This window comes from Gallus gallus, chromosome 2 (assembly GCF_016699485.2).
Source record: "Gallus gallus isolate bGalGal1 chromosome 2, bGalGal1.mat.broiler.GRCg7b, whole genome shotgun sequence".
NCBI lineage: Eukaryota > Metazoa > Chordata > Aves > Galliformes > Phasianidae > Gallus > Gallus gallus.
This window is the reverse complement of record NC_052533.1, coordinates 54,163,130-54,187,822: the sequence shown is the minus strand read 5'-3', so window position 1 is coordinate 54,187,822 and position 24,693 is coordinate 54,163,130. Positions and strand designations below refer to the sequence as shown.

General features: G+C 40.9%; 1 protein-coding gene across 2 annotated transcripts in view; it reads right to left on the bottom strand.

Annotated features, from left to right (window-relative positions):
• RAMP3 (receptor activity modifying protein 3) overlaps positions 1-24,693 on the bottom strand; it is a 50,594-nt gene that overhangs the window by 12,177 nt on the left and 13,724 nt on the right. For both annotated transcript variants that reach the window (XM_025147235.3, NM_001144973.3), the window contains 2 exons: positions 16,782-16,811; positions 14,426-14,558 (listed from right to left, as the gene is read on the bottom strand). In XM_025147235.3, the coding sequence (XP_025003003.1) occupies positions 14,426-14,558; positions 16,782-16,800 (152 nt within the window). In that variant the 5' untranslated portion in view covers positions 16,801-16,811. The remainder of the gene's footprint in view (positions 1-14,425; positions 14,559-16,781; positions 16,812-24,693) is intronic.

Sequence of the window (24,693 nt, the reverse complement as noted above, 5' to 3'; positions counted from 1 at the left end):
ACCTCTCCACCACAATTTGGACATTGCACATTCCCTGTAGGCACTCTGTCTCCCACAGATCCCTAATCAGTTGGGCAGCCCATTGTATTACAGCCTCCAAGGTGTCTTACTATGGATGCCAAAGTGACATACTGGTATAGTGGGCCTTGTTGCAGGATGAGATCTCTCATTCCTGATGAAAATGTCATCAGATCCAGACTTCTAAAGGCATCCTCATAGACTGCCTCTTTCATACCTAATTCTCTAATATAGTTTTGTAAGTCTTCCACAGACTACTATAAACCTGTGTTTAAAGATGCATCATTTTTATTTGGCCATGTTACTTGGCTTACAGCCATTAGCCATTGAATTAATGATTTTCTTCATTATGTAGGACCGTTGCGTATAGACTTTTCCTGAGGGCAGGGTGAGTAATGCATGCCAGTTTTGTAATTTCTGGTCCATTTATATGATGCACTTGGCCCCCATGTCCAATAACCAGAGCAGCCATGCTGGTCTGCCTTCTTTCAGTTTTTGTCTAAACTACTGCATTAGATCCACTAGTTCGGCTGCTGTGTGTGAGTGCGCCACTATATGCAGTGTAGTCTGGGTGAGGAGCCACTGGTCAAGGGACACTTCCAGTGATTTATCTTGCATCTTTTATTTTTATTTTTTTATTTTTTTGCATCATGATAGAATGAATCTCAAAGGGATCCAGCCCACAGAAAGTCTCAAGATCCAACTTTTTAGTTCCCTCATTTATAGAGTCTATTTTATGTGCATTCCCTTGTTCAGCGTCCCTGGTACGTTCTGAAGAGATGTTTCAGACCTTTTGTAGGGGAATCACCAGATTCATTTTTTTCCCTATCAATACTGTGATCTGTCTTTCCAATTTTTCAACTCAATCATATAGTAGTTGATTTTCATCAGCCAGAGCCTCTTCAGACACATTCAGTTGATTTAAAGCCATTAACAGTGGCCATGCCATGGTGGATATGGCCAACTGTGGTTCTTTAGTAAGCAATGTATCTTTGCTAAGGCCACAGAAATACTCATCCAAAAGTCTCTGGCCCATATGGCTCTTTCCTCTGTTCCACAAGGGACCCTATTTTTCAACTATGGAAGCAATCCTGTGATATGGGGATCCTACAAACCTTGGGACGTGCCCTGGCAAGATTTCATTGAAAGTACTGACTAAAGTAAGGCAAGATGATGTAAGTTAGAGCTTAACCAACCTTTTGATCAAAACAATTTCCTGGCTTCCTGGGTTGGATTGGTTAAAGAAGATATTCATAAGGATAGCATATGTAGTAACAATATACATTCTTGCTTGTTGCATGATTCAGTGTTGGGGATGTATCCCTAAATGTGAAGGGCCAAAGCTGATGAGGATTAGGATATAAACATAATCCTCAAAAGAAAAGGAGGGACTGATATAGGCTGGTTTAGCAATAGGGATCAATACATATTAGTTTAAGGAGCAATATATTAGCTTAGCAAAAGGAATTCATGTGTGCTAAGATTTTCCAGTTTAGCTTTGCTTGGTAAGTGAAGGACGAACAGTCTTATTTGTATGAACAAGTCCTTGCTTCACTGACGCCACAACATCCAGTTCTTATCTATGTAATACGTACTGGGATCTTTGTATCCACCAGGTTCAAGGACTATTCTTGGTTTTCATATAGATTGTTTTGAGTTATAGTGTACCAAGATAAGGAGTTGCTAACTATGGCATAACAATCAATGGAAATTTGTAAATTAGGGAAAAACAGCTGAAAGTCAGCCAAAGTGAAGCAGCTCAAGATGGAATAAAGGGGATGAAATACTGCATCTTAAGTCCACCAAAGAACTGTACTGTGCATGCTCAGAGGACATTAGCATATGTTAATGAGAAGAATGAATCAAAGAATCATACAATCATAGAATGACCAAGGTTGGAAAAGACCCACAGGATCACCCAGTCCAATCCTTCACCCATCACCAATGGTTCTTGCTAAACCATGTCCCTCAACACAATGTCCAAATGTTCCTTGAACACCCCTAGGGTCAGTGACTCCACCACCTCCCTGGGCAGCCCATTCCAGTGCCTGACCACTCTTTCAGAGAAGTAGTATTTCCTAATGTCCAGCCTGAACCTTCCCTGGTGCAGCATGAATCTGTTCCCTCTAGTCCTATCACTGGTTACATGAGAGAAGAAGCCGACCCCCAGCTCACTACAACATCCTTTCAGGTAGTTATAGAGAGCAATAAGGTCTCCCCCGAGTCTCCTTCAAACTGAACAATCCCAGCTCTTTCAGTTGCTCCTCATAAGGCACGTCCTGCAGACCCCCTACCAGCTTTGTTGCCCTTCTCTGAACACACTCCAGGGCCTCAATGTCTTTCTTGCAGTGAGGGGCCCAAAGCTTGGCCGCAGTACTCAAGGTACGGCCTCACCAGTGCTGAGTACATGGGGACAATTACTTCCCTGTTCCTGCTGGCAACACTGTTTCTGATACAAGCCAGGGTGCCATTGGCCTTCTTGGCCACCTGGGTACACTGATGGCTCACGTTCAGTCAAGCATCAATCAATACCTCCAGGTCCATTTCCTATACACAGTCTTCCAGCCACTCTGCCTCAAGCCTGTAGCGTTGCCTGGGGTTGTTGTGGCCAAAGTGCAGGACGTGGCATTTGGTCTTGTTGAACCTCATCCCATTGTCTTCAGCCCAGCTATCCAGCCTGTCCAGATCCCTCTGTAGGGCCTCGCTACCCTCAGGCAGATCGACACTTCCAGCCAACTTGGTGTCATCTGCAAACTTAGTGAAGGTGCACTCAATGCCCTCATCCAGGTCATCAATAAAGATATTGAAGAGGACAGGCCCCAGCACCAACCCCTGCAGAACAGCACTTGTGACTGGTCGTCAGCTGGATTTAACTCTGTTCACCACCACTCTCTGGGCCCAGCCCTCCAGCTAGTTCCTTACCCAGCCAAAAGTGTACCTGTCCAAACCACGGGCTGCCAGCTTCTGCAGAAGAATACTGCGAGAGACAGTGTCAAAGGCTTTGCTGAAGTCTAGGTAGACTACATCAGCCTTTCCCTCATCCACCAGACGGGTCACTAGATCATAGAAGGAGATCAGGTTGGTCAAGCAGGACCTGCCCTTTGTGAACCCATGTTGGCTAAGCCTGATCCCCCAGCTGTCCCACTCATGTCTCTGACCGTGTCCTCCTGAATCGTGGGGGGTTTAGTCTGCTCCCCAGACGAGGAAAGTGGAGTACCCTGAGGATAACTGGTCTGACTCTTAAAGACAGACATAAAGAAGGCATTCAGAACTTCTGCCTTTTCCTTATCCTCAGTGGTCACATTCCCAGCCTCATCCAGTAAAGAATGGAGATTCTCCCTTGGTCCTCCTCTTACTGTTGATAGACTTGTAAAAGTGTTTCTTGTTCCTTTTTACCCCAGCAGCCAGGTTGACTTCAAGCTTGGCTTTTGCCTTTATGTATGTTATACGTATGTTATTTCCAGGATATTATTAAAAATGATTTATGTATGTAATATGTATGTTATTTCCAGGAAATATATTGCATATGTATATTTTAACTGAATAAATGTAGCATCCGAACTCTAACAAAGCGCACTTGGTTTGCCAAGTCACCCAGGACATATCATGAATTAAAAAGAATGCCTGCTCTCTAACACAATATTGGAGTAAAAGAGTTTTCTTCCCAGATTTTCCAATGACAGTACAATGCAGTGACATTTCATCTAACATGAGTTGCTGGTGGCAATTGCATAATCTATTAATTTTTTAAGTCCCATTTGGGTGGGTTTTTTTGTTTTGTTTTTTTTTACCAACTATTGCTAGGGTACCACAGGCATGCACACGTGTAGGTAGGTTGAAATATTACTATCATTAATCACTGTGTTTTACTTGTCAAGTGGTACAAGCGCATGTGAAATGTAACACACACTGGTTTGATTTGACTGTATGTGGCGGGCACAGGAGGTGGATGTAGCAGTGCCCTTTCCTCCACAGTGTTCTATTGCCACCTATGCAGTCGTGCTTGAGCTATGCACAATCAATTAATGAAAAATATCACTGAAAAATCACTTAATAATGTTAAGAATTTTACAACATTTTGGGGACACATTACTAGCTGTTCAGGGCTGAGTGCAGCCTGCAGGCCACAGGTTGGACATGCCTTGTCTAGATACAACCCATGAAACTTACTAGGACTCCAAAAATCTGAAGAGCATAAAGTGCACAAACACAACTCAGGAATTGTGTAATTAACAGAGGCTATATCTACCTAAACTAGTGAGGCTGCTTCTGTTACTGTTAATATTATATTAATAATATTTCCTGCTTGACCAGACAGAGGGGGATGTACTTTCTCAAACAAGACACAAAGATAACTCTAGTTGGTCAAAACAACAAACTCTGAATCCAGATTACAAAGTATGTATGAACAAAGGAAACGAAGGGGGAAGCTGCTGGGGGAGTGAGCACATGATAGATGGACCAAGAAGAATGTGAACCCCAAAAATCATAGTCAATGGGGAAAGGACTCACTTGCAGTCAGGCCATAGGGAATATAAACTGCTGTATCTTTCCAGCGTGCTGGTGCCTACATCCAGAAGGACACCCACTTTTACACAAGTGTAAAAGAGATTGTGATTCATCACAAATTCTGCCTGAGCCTAGATTATTGAACACAAGCATTTCTTACAGGTGCAAGAACACAAACCATGCAGAATGCATGTTTGAGGGGCTAAAGACTCTATTTTCCCAGACAAATCCATGTCTACTTCCACAAGAGGGGGGCGGGTGGGGGGGGGGGGGGGGGGGGGGGTTGAGGGGGAATAGGGGAATATAGAATCTTAATCTTCCACTCAATTTTGAAGACCATTCTAAGATTTCAATGTCAGGACAGGTTTTCTACATGCCCAAAATATATGGACTTAGTTAAGACTGCAGAAGAGCAAGCATTAAAGACTTCAGAGCTACAGTAAAGTACAGATAATATTGCAGACCACTCTCAGAAGTAACCCCAGATACGATGACATTCAGCCTACCTCAAGCTGTTTGATTATACTAATATGGAAAACAACACTCATGAAGATGCTGTTATTTACTATCACTTATTTACTACCACTCTTAAAAGGTACACAAGGAAACTGTGAAGCCCCAAAGGGTCAAGATTTCTGGTGCCTGTTTAATGAAAACTGAACTTGGATTCTTCTCTGGTAACAGTAACTGGAGAACAACTGAGAACAACTCTCACATGAAATCTCCATTAATTAAGCTTCTGTCACAACCCTTCCCTCAGAAAAAAACAATCTCTTTTACCTGGCTTTTGTGAAAACTGTATGAATCTCATGTCTTAAGCTTATCACTTTTCTCTTCCAAATGTCATTAAAGTCAGCTAAGGGGTTCAACTGCTACTAAGAGGTACTGGCACACTGACACTCAAAGACACACAGTATGACTGTGTATGACTTATTCAGTTAGGAAACTAGGCACTTGCCAGAAACTGGCATGTTTTTCAGAGAAAACAGGGATTATTCAGACTACAGAGCATAAGATCCAGTACAGTCTGGAAGAAAGTAAGGGTACCCTGAACTTCTTTCTACTTCTTCCTCTGTGCCTAACTGACATACCCAGGAAGGGAAAATGTTGTCCATGGCAAACTCATGGACAGAATGCAAAGTACGAAGTTACACCTGGTCAGTTATCTCAGAATATACACAGTATAGCAGCCTGAAGGAGATTTGTCAGTTACTGAGACCTGATGCTGCTCATTTGCAAATAAGGAGTATATAAAATACCATCATTAATGTAAAATATTTGCCCAATATACAAGATAACCCATACCCCGATCCTGAGCATATGCAAAAGGCTCTGTTCCCAGAGAGCTCATGGATGTAAATTCCAATTGTATTATTTTGCTGAAGACTGCACAACAATTCCCAGGTTAAAGGGAACTTAGTTACAAGCTAATTCTTCACAGATACACACCTCCTCTCTCACTTTGTTTCCATGAATACAGATCGCGGCACACAACCTTTATCAGCCCTCCCTGAAAAGCTTCAGCAGAGCCCTCATCATGGGCTATCAACAAACGAAGCTTCTAGAACATTTCACAGCAAGTGAACCACACCACAGTACCAGAAATCAGACAAAAGATAGATGTGAGAGTCGCTATATCTTGCTTTGATCTTACTTCATTTCCCTGCAAATGTATCAAGCTTGTAATTTCTATCCAGAGATCAAAACCCTGCTTAGATTCTACAAGTGATTCTGCCATTTTTTAATTTTTGCACAGTTCCAGCAGAGCTCATTATATGAAATTTATGTCATATAAACTTGCTTATCCTGTCAACTTGAAATCATACTTTTTGAGATATGCTTAAATAAGTCATAAAGGTGAGGAGTTAGGACAGATTGAAGGATTTATAATGCTTTCGCAACTACTTTAAACATGATTTTCATGCTTATTGTTTCTTCCTTCTGTGATTTCTCATTAAAATGACAATCAAATAAAAGATCTTTGATAGCAGATAAAAATGAGTCAGGAAATAAATAGTTCCATTTATGTATACACCAGATATTTAAGTCCATCTCAGCCACCAAAAAAAAAGAAAAAAGAAAAAAAAAGAAATCTCAAGTGTTTGTTAAATACATGGAATTGGGAATGTTCTTAAGAGACCAATAGTATTGTTGTGTCCTAAGGAAGCTGATCTTTCAGACTAAACTCATGACGTTGATTTCAGATTTAAATACAATTTTTTTGGCAATGCTTCTGCACCAGGCTTGCAGTCACCTATAGAGTCCTTTCACCACCAATACATCCGTGACCACTGGCCACCTCTCCATGTACTGCAAAAACCAAACATGGTTCTTAACAGACAAAAAGCCATTTTTGTACATCAAAACACATCTTGCTCATGGGTAGAAGGGTTTTTCTGTATTTTCAAAATATGTCAGACTTCTTACAAGGTCTGTCTCGCAAACCTGTTTGTCCTAAGGTTATACAAAGTACTGCTGAGGTGGGTGTTACTAATTGGTACTGTTTTCTACTCCCAAGTGCTATTGGGTGTTTTCTGGTTTTTGTCTGTTTTTTTATTATTATTATTTTTATCCCCACAATGCAGAAGGAAGTTTTGTTTTTAGAAAAACATACTGTGCTGCTAGTTTTAAGTTAGCAGAATGATGCATGGTTGCAGCTTAGAAGACAGAAACCTGTATGAGCAGCAGCATTTTATAGTTTGCCAGAGGCCCTGACTCAAGCCAACTTCTTCACATCTAGATGAGCATGGCCCTTAACTGGTCACTCTTCAGCCATAGTAATCTTCTGCTAAGCTTCGGTCTAATTAAATGTTGTGTTCCTTAGGAACAGAGTTCTTCCTCCAGCCAAAACACTAAAAACACTGAAAGATCTTAACCCCCCAGTTCAAAAGCAGGAAAAACAACATAATATCTAAGCCACAGACCTAGAATAGAATTCCTCACTGCTAACTAAATAATCACTTCCAGAAACAAATAAAGGAGATGGTATTCTAGTAGGAAGGCAAATAAAAAAGCCTTCATGGAAAATGGCCTACATCAGGCATGTCCACCCCATGGCCCACAGGCTATGAGCAGTCCAGCACGACTTGCAGTGTGGCCCACCTCCTTCCCTGGATTTAAAGGTGGCAGTTCTTCCCCAGGTGGAAGGTGGAGCAGCCGAGGGCACAAATCCATCTCTCAGCAACAGCCAGATCATTGGTGCACTATTAATACTGTGTCAACAGAAACCCAAGCATGAAGGCAGTATTGACTCAAGTGATGGCAAATAATCATACACATTTTGATACACTGGCAAAAGACAGGCCTCTGAACAGTGAAGAATACACAGCCATGACGTCTGATTTGATAAAAAGAATTTGAAAATAGAATCATAGAATTCTTAGAGTTAGAAGGGACCTTTAACAGTCTATCTGGTCCAACTCCCGTGCAATGAACAGGGACATAGAATTGTAGAATCACAAGGTTGGAAAGGACCTACAAGATCGTCTAGTCCCACCATCCTCCCATTACCATTGCTACCACAAGCCACTAAACCGTATCTCATAGCTTCTCATCCAGACACCTCTTGAAAACTGCCAGGGACGGTAACTCCTGCCACCTCCCTGGGCAGGCCATTACAGTACCTGACCACTCTCTGAGAGAAAAGGTTTTTCCTCATATCTAACCTAAACCTCCTCTGGTATAACTTGTGGCCATTTCCTCAGGTGCTGTTTGTTGCCTGTGAGAAGAGGCCGAACCCCTCCTCATCACAACCTCCCTTCAGGAAGTTGTAGAGTGCAGTGAGGTCTCCTCTGAGCCTCTTCTTCTCCAGACTAAACAATCCCAGCTCCCTCAGCCGCTCCTCATAAGATTTGTGCTCCAGACCCCTCACTGGTTTTGTTGCTCTTCTCTGGATATGTTCCAGGGATTCAATGTCTTTCCTGTAGTGAGGGGCCCAAAACTGAACACAGTACTTGAGGTGTGGCCTCACCAGTGCTGAGTTCAGGGGGGATGATTACCTCACTGCTCCTGCTGGCCACACTGTTTCTAATGCAGGCCAGGATGGCACTGGCCCTCTTGGCCATCTGGGCACACTGTTGGCTCATGTTCAGCCAAGCATCAACCAACACCCCCAGATCCCTTACCTCTTCACAGTCATCCAGCTACTCAGCCCCAAGCCTATAGCACTGCATGGGGTTATTGTGGCAGAAGTGCAGGACCCGGCACTTGGCCTTGTTGAACCTCATCCCATTCACCTCAGCCCAGTGATCCAGCTTATCTATATCCCTCTGAAGGGCCTCCCTACCCTCAGGCAGATCAACACTATCTCCCAACTTGGTGTCATCTGCAAACTTACTGAGGGTACTCTCAATCCCCTCATCTAGGTCATCAATAAAGTTATTAAACAAGATGACAGTATAAACAGTATGCAAAGCATATGACACTGTCCCGCATGACATCCTGATTGCCAAATTAGAGAAAAATGGATTTGATGGAAGGATTGGACTCTCTGGATAAGGAATTGGCTGGATGTTCACTGTCAGAGAGTTGCACTCAACAGCTCATTGTCAAGCGGAGACTGGTGACAAGTGGTGTTTCTCAGGATCAGTGCTGGAACCAGTAGTTTCACATCTTTGTAGGCAACACAGTGGGATCAATTGCACCCTCAGCAAGTCTGCAGATGACACCAAGCTGAGAGATGTAGTTGACATGCTAGAGGGAAGAGATGCCATTCAGAGGCACCTGGACAGGTTTGAGAGGTGGGCCCGTGCCAACCTCATGAAGTTCAACAAGCCCAAGTGCAAGGTCCTGCACCTGGGTTGTGGTAATCCCAAGCACACATACAGGCTGGGCAGGGAATGGTTCAAGAGCAGCCCTAAGGAGAAAGATTTGAGTGTGCCTGTTGATGAAAGACTCAGCGTGAGCTGGCAATGTGCACTTGCAGCCCAGAAGGCTGATGGTATCCTGGGCTGAATCAAGAGAAGCATGACCAGCAGGTTGAAGGAAGTGATTCTGCCCCTCTACCCTTTTCTCATGAGATCCCACCTGAAGTACTGCATTCAGTACTGTGTCCCCCAACACGAGAAGGACTTTGAGCTGTTGGAGCGTAAATTTGTGTAAATTTCTGTATGTCCTTGCATGACGCCGAGTATAGTAAGCTTATGCGTGTGAATTTCCTCATAAAGAACTTAAGTTCAGCCTCTACTGTCATATCATGCTACCTCTAATATTATGAGCCAACATTATAATTTGTTTATAATGAAGAACAGCCTTCATATAATTAGCTTCACCTTAAGTCAAACTGCAACAGCTAAACTTCTGTCAACTTTCAAACTTAGCAACAGCTTTAGGATTATTTTTCAGAAGATTAGATCAGATTATATAGTCATATATATCTTTTTCCCTAAATTCCTTTTTGAAATCTTCAACATCTGTACAGAACATAGGTGGATCTTCTTGAACACTGTCAATGGGAAGCTTCAGTTCATATAATTTGTTTCTGATATATAGTGTTCTGGGAAGACTACACTGAAGCTGTACAAAAATGGTTGGTCAATACGGGACAGGCCTTGTACCATGCTCATACCAAAGCAGAGAATTCTATGAAATACATCTTTACATACAATGTTTCAGCTTTGGACATAGAGCTGAAGACAAATTTTGCCCTCTTCTCTTCTGCTAAGGAAATGTTAAAAAAAAATAAATCAGAATTGTAACATCTTCCAGGTACTACAAAGCAGTGCCACAGAGTCACTGACTCACAGCAAAGTTGAGGGGATCTCTGGGTCATAGATAGATTTGATGAGCCAAAAGAAATGAAGAGAGAGCAGGAACAAGTCTGTTACAGTTAATTCTTTTGTGGAAATAGACAAGTCAGATATTTTCCTTATATATGCTACTCTGCCAGGACTCTCTTCCAAAATATAAATTGTTATTTAATTCCCAGCTTTTTAAACCCATTGGTGACAAACACACAAGGATTGGCTGGGAGCTCGCAGGGTAACAGCTATGTGACCAAATGTTTGCAAGATGAGTGTTGCCAACAGTAATATAGGCTTGGAATAACAAAATGCTTTACAGTGAGATAGATGACACATCACTAAGTCAGAGAACCAGGATAACAATCAAATCCTATGTTCCTGAGTTTGAATCCAAGAGCAAATAAATGTTACTGTGGCTGGTCTGTCCTCTCAGGAAATGGCCAGCAGATTCAAACACTGAGAAACTTAATGATGCTCTGTCACTTTATCCAGAATCATGCAGCATTTTTTTTTCTCCTCCTCTCGCAGGTACATTTGCTTAAGTGGTGGTTATAGGGTCAGATTCTCTAGTGGCATTTGCTTCTCAGTGGCTCTAAATTACAATGTGCATCTTCTATACAAAATGGGACACCTCTAGCAGCTCACTAAAATGACCATCAGTTCTAACAGCTGAATCAGAGAAAGGAGATGGCCTATGACTAAGTAGCTATGTTATGGCCATCTTGCTCTTTTCCAGTAATATTTCTCTATATTCTTACAACTTTTATATTATAAAAAAACTTAAGCCCATATAAGTGGGAAGTCCACAAACTTCTGAACGCAGAGGTTCCTGATGATCTGTTCACAGAAAGAGCATGCAAATATCATAGGGCAATGTCATCAGCCCTATCTCTACCTCTGAAAACTGGGAGAAAAAAAAAATAAGAGTTGGAGTTCCATAAGCAATTATATTTTGAGATAAGATACAGTGTGAAATTTTGTAAGATCCTTGTAAGTAAAAAGTGCCATGCAGGAATTACTGCATAATAAAATAGATTCCTTTACTCAAAACTCAAAGTTTTGACCCACTATCTGATCCAGGTTGAGTAATGTTTACTGTTGGATGCTAGACAAAAAAAAAAAAAATCAGGGTAAACCAATACTACCAGTTTTGAAAACCTAAACTTTAAATGACTATAGCTGAAAACACAATTTTTCATCAATTTACCAGAATACTCTAAATAAAGAGGTGCCTCAGTTGCATCAGTCAAGGTTCCTTTGCTGAGCTGGAAGAAATCAGCCTATAAACTTATAACACATAATGTCAAATCACAATGTCTACTGTCACCAGAGTAAAATTCCTGAAGATAGAAGTAAACATGCAGTTTCTAGAATGCAATGAACACTTAAAATAAGCTTGTAATCAGGCTGATACTGCCTGATTAATATGATTCAGCAAATAATTATCCAAACAAATTATTCCTTCTACTTTCCCTCTTTTAAGATAGAATTTAAATATAATTGACAGAAAGAAATTCTTTAAATTGTATATTATTCAGAAATGTGAAATATTTTTCGTGTTTCATTTGGAAGAGGCTGGCATTCTTCCTCGAGTGCTGAATAAGGGGGAAAAAATGAGAAAAGCCTCAGAACGATGGACATCTTCAGACAAAGAAATCTCCATAAATAGGCAGGAACTTTCTTGTAAAAGGAATGAAAACAACACCAAAGGAGAAGCACTATCTTAACTCTATTAAAGGATTCTTAACACTAATTGACAGCTAGGAGAATTTGCACACTTCAGTCACCTCCAAACCCTGGAAAAATCTTGCACCAGAATACTTAAACTCTTTAATAAATTTTAGCACAAGGTTTGCAAAAAGCTGCCTGCTTTTTCACCTGCATTAACAACAACACAATGTAACACTTTGCTCCATTAGGTACCCTTTCCTACTGCAGATAATCCTGTTAGCTGAGGATAGTTATTATGAGAAAGATAACAACAACAACAACAAAACACCGTTATTTGGTATAACAAAATTGTAATATAATTTCATGTAGATTAACTGAGGCAAAGCTACAGTGCTTCTCTCAAAATAAGTTGAACTACTTAGATGAATACGATGCCAACCATTCTATGATTCTATGAGTTATAAAATGAAAATTATTGCTCCATAACATTCAGATACTTTTTTAATAAATCTAGCAGTACCTGAATTGCAAGACCTTTCCTTTGCATACAGAATTTTTTTGTCTATTTTCAGTGCAGCTTCATCCAGCTGGATAAGAAGGGCTTACCTCCTCTTGCTCTTTCCCACAGTTGGAGAAGAAATTTGTGAATGCATATTTCACTCCAATGCAAGAGCTTTAAGAGTCTATGTTTTAAAAGGCTGTAGATTTGTAAAGTCATCTAGGGCACACAAATAGAAGTGCTAAGAGGGAATAGCATCTAAATTGGCAAGATTAAATTATGAAATGTTATCAATAGGGGGGACATGTCAACGTGGTTATCAGCAATAGAGAAACACAGGGAACTGCACAAAGCACATCAGTGCAACATTTAGTTATTGTATCTATTGCAGATGAATTGGTTAAAATCTTGCATAATGCACATGAGGTGATACTGAATAGAAGATAGTTGGGGTTAAATTGAGCTGTTGTAATGGATACGGTGATAACTAGCTCTTGACCACTTGTATGGGAACTGTTGAATCACGGCCTGAACCACTGATTGATCACCTGAAGCAAGCACTGAGTCAGCCACGGCAGCACAGGTGAAGGCAATTCAACTGTGTGACCAGAACCCATTTAAGGGCTGACTGCCACTGAGGAAGAATTTCTTTCTGGAGACTGCTCCCTTTGGAGTTTTCCTGTGAGCCTAGGATATGGGTGAGCATTTTCATTTATTTTTTGGTTTTCTCTTTCCACCATGATAATCTTTCTAGCTGCATAATCTGTAAAATACCAACCTAACAACACTACTCTGTATAGCTGTTAATTGTACACCACTCCGCTTCAAGAGTAACCTGCAAAAGAGTTTCTATTCCAGGCAGATATTCTGATTCAGGCTGGCTCATATCAGAAGAGAGTTAATTCAGTTGAGTCTAGTTTTTTGACATGCTGAACATCTGCAGTTTCTCCTGATTTCAGCTGTTGTGAATGGTACTCAGTGCTGCCAAAAACCATGCGCTCCTCATGAGTATACATGCTCTGAAGAAGCTGATGACCCATAAAACCCAAAGTGTCACAAATTACACAAGCACTGTAGAGCTATGTTTAAATACCTCAGCACATATGAAACAGAAATAGAGATAAGAAAGCAATAATGTCACTCTTGCTGCTGCCACTCTTGCGGTACTGCAGTCATTCAAACAAAACAGGTGGTGCCCACTCTCCCCACACTATCTGGCAGGCACAGACACAAACAGCAGCAGTTTCAACACAACACATAATTTTACATTTGCACAGGATGATTTCACAGAAGAGGTGGATTTCTGAAACTGTAGAAGGAAATAATACTGTCATTTTGCTGATATCAGAAGAGAGAAGTATATAGCTGCCAACAGAGAGTACAGACCAGGGTGATTCTAAAAGCACGTTGCTTTAGTGATTTCAAAGAAAATGGAATAAATGTAAGACATACTGAAAAACAACTGTCTGGGGTAAAAGCAATACCAGTGTTGATTAGCTCTCATGAATTTTCACTGCTGTGATAATTGAATGATAATACAAAGGCAGGTGAAAGGCCAAAGCAAAATCTTCTTTCACTGATTTCAAGATAGAGGTTGGAAAGGACCTTCAGAGATCATCCAGTTCTACCCCCCTGCTGAAGAATTTTCCTAGAGTAAGTTACCCAGGAAAGCGTCTGGGTGGGTTTTGAATATCTCTGGAGAAGGAGACTCCACAGACTCTCTGATCACCTTGTTCTAGCATTGTCACCATCAAAGTAAATAAGTTTTTCCTTGTGTTCATAAGGAAATTCCGTTGTTCCTATGTTAGCAAACCTAGCCAGTGATATTTGAGGCATAAAATAGAGATGTCCAACCTATTCTGTTTTAATAAACATGCACGTTTTTAGTAAGTGTTTTCAAGATATTTGAGGTAATCAGGTGTTTGTTTTTTTTAATAACAAATACCATTATACAGTGAAAGGTATCAAAACCAAAACTAACACTTACGTGATAAATTCTGTCAGGTTGCACCATTTTTTGGAGTCCACTTTCTTCATCATCTCTTCAAAGAACTTTCCACAGGCAGGCAACCTTTCTAGCATGAGAGATTCATTGCAGAGATTAATCTGTTGATGCACACCTAGGTAAAATCAAGTATTGAAATAGAAGAACCATGAATGCATGATTTGCAAACTCTTCCTGCTTGACAATTAATGTTATAAACATTCAAGTTTCTAAACAATATTAGATAAAATATGCATTTACATTTATATAAAATGTCACTCAGTACATGACTATCTAAAGTGTTATCCATTAGATCTAATACAGAAATCTGCCTAGATACTTTTGAAATCTTAACCTCCTTTTATTAACTTACTACAACCCATCTGCACTTATAGTTTAAAGCTAAGTGGAGTTTATTCATGGTATAGAAAGTACTTTCTAAGCTTATACAGATGTGTCCCACTGAACTAGAAACATTTGCAAGAAACATTTGATTACCTCTGATTGGAATCTCATAATTACTAGTAAGATTTTTCCTTAGTATAGCCATTAAATAAAATACAAGGGTTGCTCTGAAAGTAATGCCTCTTGTTTTATTCTGTTGGCCTATAACATCAGAGGCAGATATTGGTGGTATGGCAGTAGAGGTTGAAACTTCTTGCCAAAATTCCATTACATTTTGTTGCCATGTAACAGACAGAAGCAGAGCAGCAGTCTGACAAAGTGGTGTCTGAAGCAAAGGTGTGGAATTGAATACCTCCATGCAGAAAAATTGCACCCATTGACATTCTTTGACACTTGCTGAACATTTACATTGACCAAACAATGAACGTTAGCACAGTGAAGTGGTGAATGGTATGCTTCCACAATGACGACAGCAAAATGAAAGATAAGCCACTACAGGCCAGAGTCAAAATGGCAATACATGGAGTGAAAATGTGAACTCTCCATTGAATAAATAGTTCAAGACAGCTCCCAGCTGATAAAGTGATGTGTGCTGTCATGTGGGATAGAAAAAGGATGATCCTTCTGCATATTCTGGAACCCAGACAAACCAGGTCAGCTTTGACTGCTGCATCACAATGCTGACTAAGCTAGAGATTTGCAGTACCAGGATCAGGCCAGTGACGATGACAATCTTTCTTGTGCAACACAGTAATAGCTGATGCCATCCCAGTTTGAAGACTATAGAGCACATTGTCAGTCTTGGCTGGTTTGTCCTACCACACTCCATATATTCTGGATTTGTCTCCTGACTTCCATCTGTTCGGGCCAGTGACTTCAGCTAGGGAAGTCACTGACTCACTAATGCCATGTGTCGAATGAGAGACAGCTATCACATCTATTGAAAGCATGAAAATATGCTTTCAAACAGCAGCAGGCCCATAACTGGATAGTCTACACTACATTTAACCCTACTATCTCATACTGGCCACGAACTTCTCCATGTGTACAGCTAATTAAGACCAACAGAATAAACCCCTCACATCTGACCATACCTTCTTCATTATACTCGATGGCAGTGTTCTTATGGGTGACACTAAGCCCTTGCCAAGGTCAGGGGAAAAAAATGAAAATAAATCAGAACTACAGTTAATCACCATGGACAAAAATGGTGAAAATTATTTAATAAGGGCACTATATTTTTGACCTCTGAAACTTAGCATGATACTATGAATCTTTCTATTTTAAACCTTCCTACCAATTCATCTGGTAGCTGCAGCAGTTTAAGTTATACTTTCTAAAGCTAGACATGTAGATGAATATTTGGGTAGAATCCAAAAGCAGATACACAAGTTGTAGATCTGTCAACTTAAATCTCATGCTGATGTTTAGACAAAAGTTAGGCAAATTGGACTTCTCTAGCAGGGTAATCTAAACTGCCAACTATCACTTGATTTATAATCCAACAGAATACAAGTTTCTTCTCCATTACATAATTTGCACTGAAAATTTGTTCCAGCTGTTTCTCAGTGAGGTGTTTAAAATGGATTTTCTAAGACCTTGGTACATTTGGTTCTTTTTAGAACTTCAGTTTTTTACAGTGTTGTAAAAGAAACTCTGATAGTGACATCTGATAGAAACTAGTGTGTCATCATATTGTTACTATCTAAATCCCTGGCTAAAGAAGTTCAAAATTATGCACAGTTCTACAATTTTACCATTTTTATTGAGACTGACATTTACAAAATACTAAAACACTCTATGTTCATACAGTAGAAAAGATCAATTGTAAAAAAAAAAAAAAATGCAGGAAAGTTGGATAATTTTGAAATGAGATAGAATGAAAGTGCTTCTCAAACGGTTGGCATTAACAAAACAGAAATTTGTAAGTCTGAATTTTAGAAGTAAAGCTCACCTGCTAATCCAAGCATCATTAGACCGTTAACTAGTGGGACAAAAAAGAGAAAGATGAGTTAGATATTTTTGTTCTATCATATAAGAGATTTAGTGCAGGTATAAGCAGACTTAAACATATTTTTTGACTCAGAGTATTGAAAACGTTCATTTGAACACAAGTTTCAGTTTTATTAAAGAATACATCTGAAAGGAAAATACTGGAAAGGAAAATCTGGACAACATTATGTTTTAAATTACTTTTTATCTATCCTTTACATGGGTGAGCCATACAGATTTACTACACATCTGCCTGTACTACTCCTTTAAGTTGGAAACTACAGGAAAGTGAGGATAGCAATTTTTTTTTCCTTTAGTTTCTTTAAAGTGCTGACATAAAATAACCAGAGAAGTTAACGCATCCACTTGAAATGTAGGTCAACTGCACATTCTAAAGTGTAAAGCAAAAAAAAAAAAAAAATCCTTTTGCTAGTAAAATTAAGCAAGCACAGAATCATAAATAATGAGTTCTCTATTCATTTGGAAATGCAATCCTATATTTCAATTTCCACTGTTTGCCATACATTTTGAAAAACAAAAGTTGAAAAATCCATAACTATTTTATACAAATGAACCTCCAAACAGAAATATGCCAGCAGGAGGAGTCTTCTAATCAGCAATTTGCAGTACAACCACGTGGGTGAAATTAACAGGAGCCCAATGTGTTAGCACAGCTCCAGTCCCATTTTGGATTTTACTAAGAGGGAGGTGGCTTTGATTATTTTCGCTCTCCTACTGAAAAAAAAAAAAAAGTTTGCTGGCAAATCTTTACAGTGTTAACTGTGCATCAGAAATGAAATGAGTAATTTCACAGAGATGGTTCTCACACTCTCACTGTGGCCCACCTCCTGCTCCACACCAGTACAGTGCTGGCTCTTCCCCACTGAGTACCATCAACCTGGACCTGGACACATATCAGTGATTCAGTAACAATCAAACATCAGTGTGTGATTGACACTGATGAAAACAGGACATGGGGAGGGAGGGTGTAGTGTAGTGTAAAGTTATGGCAAATAATTTTATGCATTTTGATACACTGACTAAACATAGACCAGTGAACAAAGAAAAATATGTAGCCTTGCAAATTTTGATACAGGAATTTGAGAATAGCTTTCAAGATTGATGAAACAATCTTGGCTTTTTGTGTATTTGCAACTCCATTTCAGTTAACATAAATACATTTTCTGCAAATTTTGAAATGAAATGTATAGAGTTGTAATCAGATATTCAGCCCAAAAATTTAATCATGTCTCTTTACCAGATTTTCTTAAGATTTATCTTACCAGAGAAAAACATCCCTTAATTCACCATCATGTCTTATTCATGTCATTGCTTTTGGCAGTACCTACATTTATGAACAACTGTTTTCAAGGGTGAAGTACAGGAAGAGGAAAATTTCATCAAAAGTCTCTGAGGAGCACCTTGAGAACCCCATAGGAATTGCAACCACTTCCATTGAACCAGACATTGATACATTAGGTTGACAAAAACAAGAACAAATAACCCACTAGTTTCATATCTTTGTTGTTCTCTTTATGTTTTAATAAAAATAAAAAGTTTTGTTGCTTATCTACATTAACTATTACATACAAGGGCTGCTCTGAAAGTAATGCCTCCCATTGTAACACGTTGGCCCACTAAGTCAGAGGCAGATGTTGGTGGCACGACAGTGAAGATTGAACATTTTCACCTGTATTCTGTTTTGTTGCCATGTGACAGTTAGCAAGAGAGAGACAGTCTGACAAAATGGTGTCTGACATGGAAGTGCATATGAAGCAATGATGTGTAATTGAATTACTCTATGCAGAAAAAATGTGACCAGTGACATTCACTGACACTTGCTGAACATTTCTGGAGACCAAGCAGTGGATGTAAGCACAGTGAGTCAGTGGATGATATATTGTGGCAGCAGCAACAGAGAGTCACCTCCACTGGTGCAGATTTTTATGAGTGCAGCATGTAGGCTCTTGTTCATTGCTGCAAAAATACATGGATAAATAATGGTGACTATGTTGACAAGTAGCTGATAATGTGCTCTATCAAATAGTCTAATTGTACTCTTTGTAGCTATTGTCATTTCCATGGAAATAAAAAGGAGGCTCTACTTTTGGTGTGACCTACATGTTTTATATGCAGCCCAAGACAATTCCTCTTCACCCAGTGCAGACCAGAGAAGCCAAAAGGCTGGACACCCCTGTTCTAAGAAATATATTTATCTTCTTGACAAGGAATAACATTTATGCTAGTTACTAATGAACCAGTATGTGCTGAAACCAGAGAGTGGGGATCAAAGCAGTAGGAATATTTTGCATCCAAATACACAGAGCAGAAATATCATTATACACTCTGATGACTGTATCTCTTTCTTAAAGCCCCTTTTTTCCAAAGCTATAAGTTTTTTGTACTAGTAAATATACTTGAGTCCCTGGACAGGTTAATTCTTGAAAATGTACTTTTAACAACTGCAGAAAACTGAAGATCAAACTAAAAGTGCTCACTTTATGAGGAAGCCAACCCCTCCCATTTTGAGGAAACAGACCAGAAGCACAGACATAGGTAGTCCTCTTGAAGACCATAGACTGTACCTACAATTCTTCCTCTACAATTTCCTATCACTGATATCTAAATCCTCCATTGTTACTGCTGCATTGAGTCTCAAAAGGTCATGGTACAACTCAAAGCCATCACCTCTCATCCTGCAACTAGTTACTGGGAAAAGAGGTCAACCCCACACTTCGCTATAACCTCCCTTCAGGTAGCTGTAGAGAGTAATAAGGTCCCCCCTGAGCCTCCTCTTCTCCAGGCTAAGCAATCCCAGTTACCTCAGTTGCTTCTCATAAGGCCTGTGCTCCAGACTATCTTAGTTTCAAATGGGATGTTTTGGTTCAAGGAGAAAAACAATGTTGATAACACACTGATGTTGCCTTAGTTGCCTCCTAAGCAGTACTGTATAAAGCCAAAGCCACTTAAAGCAAAGGACCCAAAGAGCTAGGAGGGAACAAGACTAGGACAGCTTACTTAAATTGGACAACGGGCTGTTCCATACCATATGACATCATGCAGGAGTTTTGAAGTGGGTGAGAGTTCATCTTACTCTCTTCTGCTGCTCAAGAGGCATAGGCCGGGAGGTAATGAGCAATTGCTTGTACATCACTTGTTACATACATTTATATATACATATATATATATATATATGTAGTCAACTATTTTCCTTTTCTCTATCTTAGTAAATGGTTTTATCTCAACCTACGAGTTCTGCTTTTTGTTGTTGTTGATTTGTTTTGTTTTGTTTTATTTTTACATACATTTATATATACATACATATATAAGTCAACTATTCTCCTTTTCTCTATCTTAGTAAATGGTTTTATCTCAACCTACGAGTTCTGCTTTTTGTTGTTGTTGTTGATTTGTTTTGTTTTGTTTTATTTTTACATACATTTATATATACATACATATATAGTCAACTATTCTCCTTTTCTCTATCTTAGTAAATGGTTTTATCTCAACCTACAAGTTCTGCTCTTTGTTGTTGTTGTTGATTTGTTTTGTTTTGGTTTTTTTTTTTTTTTTAATTGTTACTTATTTCCCATCCCACTGGGAATGGGGAGTAAGAAAATGACTGCATGGTGCTGAGCCAACTGCCAGATCAAACCACAACAATCAATTTGGCACTCAATCTGAGACTTGTCACAGAGACTGGAGCGACCACAGGAGTTGTTGTGAGGGTTGTGGCACCTCCTAGGCACATGAGAAGTGTTAGAGTAGCCACAGTGCCCATCCTGGGAATTGGAGCAATGGTAGGGCCTGACACACTGTCATCGGGTCCTGAAGTATTCTCTTCCCCTTGACGATGTTGAATAGTGTTGAACTGAGCTTGATAGGCATAGGCCAGTGCAATGATCAGTGCCTCTTTAGGATTACCAGGGTGACAGCAGACCTTTCCAAATATTAGTAAGATAATAATAATATTAATATTAATAACAATAATAATAATAAAAACTATATAAAACTAATATCCAATTAGTTTTTCAGGACCCTGCAGTTGTTCAGAGGTGAGGTTCCAAACCACTGGGGGTGCTCACTGCCCTACACACCTGCCCATAGTTTCCCACACTCTGCCACGCTATCCTCCCCCAGGACAGATCGCTAGGTGCTATTCTTACATAACTGTTTAATCTTAAACATAACCTGAAACACATTCATGACACATAGCTGTAGGAGCATGCTGGTTTGAACATCCCATGGATATTCAAAATTCTCAAGAGCTGTTGTAACTAGCTCTCAAACTCCAGGGAATAAAAAGGAAAAGTGAAAGAGAGGCTGAGGAACAGCAGGAAAGTGTTCTCCCTTATCTCCTCCAAAGCTGGGCTCCCCAAGGAGACAAAACATAGTATAATTACTAATAGCATTGACAATACAGCTTCCAAAACTCAAAGATGACTACAATGTCAGATGCACACAAAACATTTGTTTCTTGACTGCCAATTTTATCATAATGTAAGTCAGTGCCACACAGCATAGCAATATAAAAAACCTTAATCCAGCTCCCAGAGATGACAAAACACAGGAGGAAAAACAAACATCAAGCAAGGTGCTACACAATATAGTTCGATGAGAAGACTCTCAAAGAGCTCCATAAATAGGGGAGGGGGGGGGGGGGGGGGGGGGGGGAAGAAAAAAATCAACCTCAATATCACGACCAGCAATTATCAAACTACCACAACATCCTGTGTTAACACAATCTGCTGTTATCTCAACCCTTCAAGCTGCAAAGCTGGGTGCCAAATTGACTGTTGTGGTTTAACTTGGCAAGTGATTTAGCACCACATGGACATTTGCTCACTTCCCCTCTTCCCAGTGGGATGGGGGAGAGAATAATAATAATAATAATAAAGTAGAACTTGTGGGTTTAGGTAAAAATATTTACTAAGATAGAGAAAAGGCAAATAGATATGACTATATCTACTGGGCCCCTCACTGCAAGAAAGACATCGAGGCCCTGGAGTGTGTTCAAAGAAGGGCAAAAAGCTGGTGAGGGGTCTGGAGCACAGGCTTTATGAAGAGCTGCTGAAGGAGTGTCTTGCTCCAATGATTGGAGGGAGAGGAGGTTCTCTGATATATGTATACTCAGCGTGAGATAAGAAACAACAGTTAAAATGTTGGTCCGACCAGTTTATTACAAATCTTAATCAGGAAGATGAGGAAGGGGAGGACGGACGATTTAGGGTGATGGGGAAGAGAAGGCGGACGATAGAAAAGACAGAAAGAGGCAAGAATTGCGTAAAGCAGAGATAGTCACCACAAGGATCCAGCAGCGATCCATGTTGCACGACATTCTGATGGTCGGAGCAAAAGCGCAGGGGAGAGCAGGAGCAGCGTGGCCGGTCTTAGACAGCAAGAAGGTGCAGGTATGGGGTAGGTCTGGGAAGAAGTCCGGGAGGAAGCAGCAGGTCTCTAGTAGCAGGCCCTGGAGATTCCGTCAGAATGCAGGTACTCTGTAATGAGGGATCTGGTGGCAGACACTTCCTCGGGGGTGAGAGCAGCAGCAGAGTAGCCGGCCTTAGGCAGCAAGCATGTAGAGCACAGAGCAAGTCCAAAAGGGAGAGGCAGGTCGTGAGACTTCTCATGTCAGAAACCTTCCTGTTCCTCTTCATGAGAAATCTGTTATCAGAAACCTTAATGGCTGTTTACTATTACCAACCTCTCATGGTTGTTCATCCCTTCTTTATCCTTCTTCTGCACGCATGGCATTCCCTGGGTGCTTGGGTAACAGGTCATGTGCAGCACCCCCTGAGATGGCTATCTCCCTCAAGATGAGCCAACATAAAGGACCAGCTTCCTGGCCATTAAGCTCTGGTTTATCTCTCTCTCTCTCGTTGCCCCTGGCCTGGTCCATCTGTGTCCCTCAGACATTGGATTTCGCAACCCCTGCCCAGGGCTTGTCCATCTGTGTTCTCCAGACAAAGGATTTCTCAACCTTGATTAGGACTTGCTTGGACTTGTTCATCTGTGTCCCTCAGCAAGCTTTGAGACAATGATGCAAAAGAATAATCTCTTACAAGGAGCTGGGATTGTTCAGCCTGAAGAAGAGGAGGCCCAGAGGAGGCCTTATAGCTCTCTATAACTACCTGAAGGGAGGTTGTAGTGATCTGGGGCTCAGCCTCTTCTCTCGTGTAACTAGTGATAGGACTAGAGGGAATGTCTTCAAGCTGCACCAGGGAAGGTTCAGGCTGGACGTTAGGAAATACTACTTCTCTGAAAGAGTGGTCAGGCACTGGAATGCCCAGTGAAAGGCCCAGGGAGGTGGTGGAGTCACTGACCCTGGAGGTGTTCAAGGAACGTTTGGATGTGTGTTGTGTTGAGGGACATGATTTAGTGAGAACTATTGGTGATGGGTGGATGGTTGGACTGGGTGATCCTGTGGGTCTTTTCCAACCTTGGTCATTCTATGATTGTATGATTCTATGATTCCATACAACAAGTGATGCACAAGCAATTGCTTACCACCCCCCAGCTGATGCCCAACTAGCTCCAGCCTGCAGAAGAAAGTGAGGTGCCCTCCCACTCCGTTAAAAACTCCTTCCAGTTGATGTCATATGAAACTAAGGAAAAGTTGCATAATATTACCTCTTGCTTAGTCAGCAAATTCATCAATCTTTTTATTTAACCCAAAGTCATAGAATCATAGAATCACTCAGGTTGGAAAAGACCTTAAAGATCATCGAGTCCAACCATGACCTAACCATACTACCGTAACTCTAACAACCCTCCATTAAATCATGTCCCTGACCACCCACATCCAAACGGTTTTTAAACACATGCAGGAAAGGTGACTCAACCACCTCCCTGGGGAGCCTGTTCCAGTGCTTAACAACCCTTTCTGTAAAGAAGTATTTCCTAATATCCAACCTAAGCTTACCCTGACACAACTTGAGGCCATTTCCCCTCATCTTGTCACCTGTCACCAGTGAGAAGAGACCAACCCCGCTCTCGCTGTAATCATCTTTCAAGTATGGAAGAGAGCAATAACATCTCCCTTAGCCTCCTTTTCCCCAGACTAAATAGCCCCAGCTCCTTGAGTCTGTCCTCGTAGGGCATATTCTCCAAGCCTTTCACAAGCCTTGTTGCCCTTCTTTGAACCTGCTCCAGCACCTCGATGTCCTTTCTGTACTGAGGTGCCCAAAACTGAACACAGTACTCAAGGTGGGGGCCTCACCAGAACCAAGTCCAGGGAGAAGGATTACTTCCCTAGTCCTGCTCACCACACCATTCCTGACACAAGCCAGGATGCCATTGGCCTTCTTGGCCACCTGGGCATACCGTCAGCTCATATTCAGCCGACTGTCCATCAGTACACCAAGGTCCCTTTCTGTCAGGCAGCTTCCAGCCACTCTTCCCCAGGCCTGTAGGGTTGCCTGGGGTTGTTGTGACCAAAATGCAGGACCTGACACTTGGCCCTATTGAAACTCATACAGTTAACCTTGGCCCATCGATCCAGTCTATCCAGGTCCCTCTGAGTGCCCTTCTCCCCTCTGGCACATCAACACTCCCTCTAAACTTGGTGTTGTCTGCAAACTTACTGCGGGTGTACTCAATCCCCTCATCAAGATCATTAATAGAGATGTTAAATAGAAGCGGCCCCAGTACTGAGACCTGGGGGATACCACTCGTGACTGGCTGCCAACTAGATTTAACTCCATTGACCACAATTCTCTGGGCCCGGCCATCCAGCCAGTGCTTCACCCAGCAGTGCATATACCCATCCAAACCATGGGCAGCCAGCTTCTCCACGACAATATTGTGGGGGACAGTGTCAAAGGCTTTACTGAAGTCCAGGTAGACAACATCGACAGCCTAACCCTCATCCACTA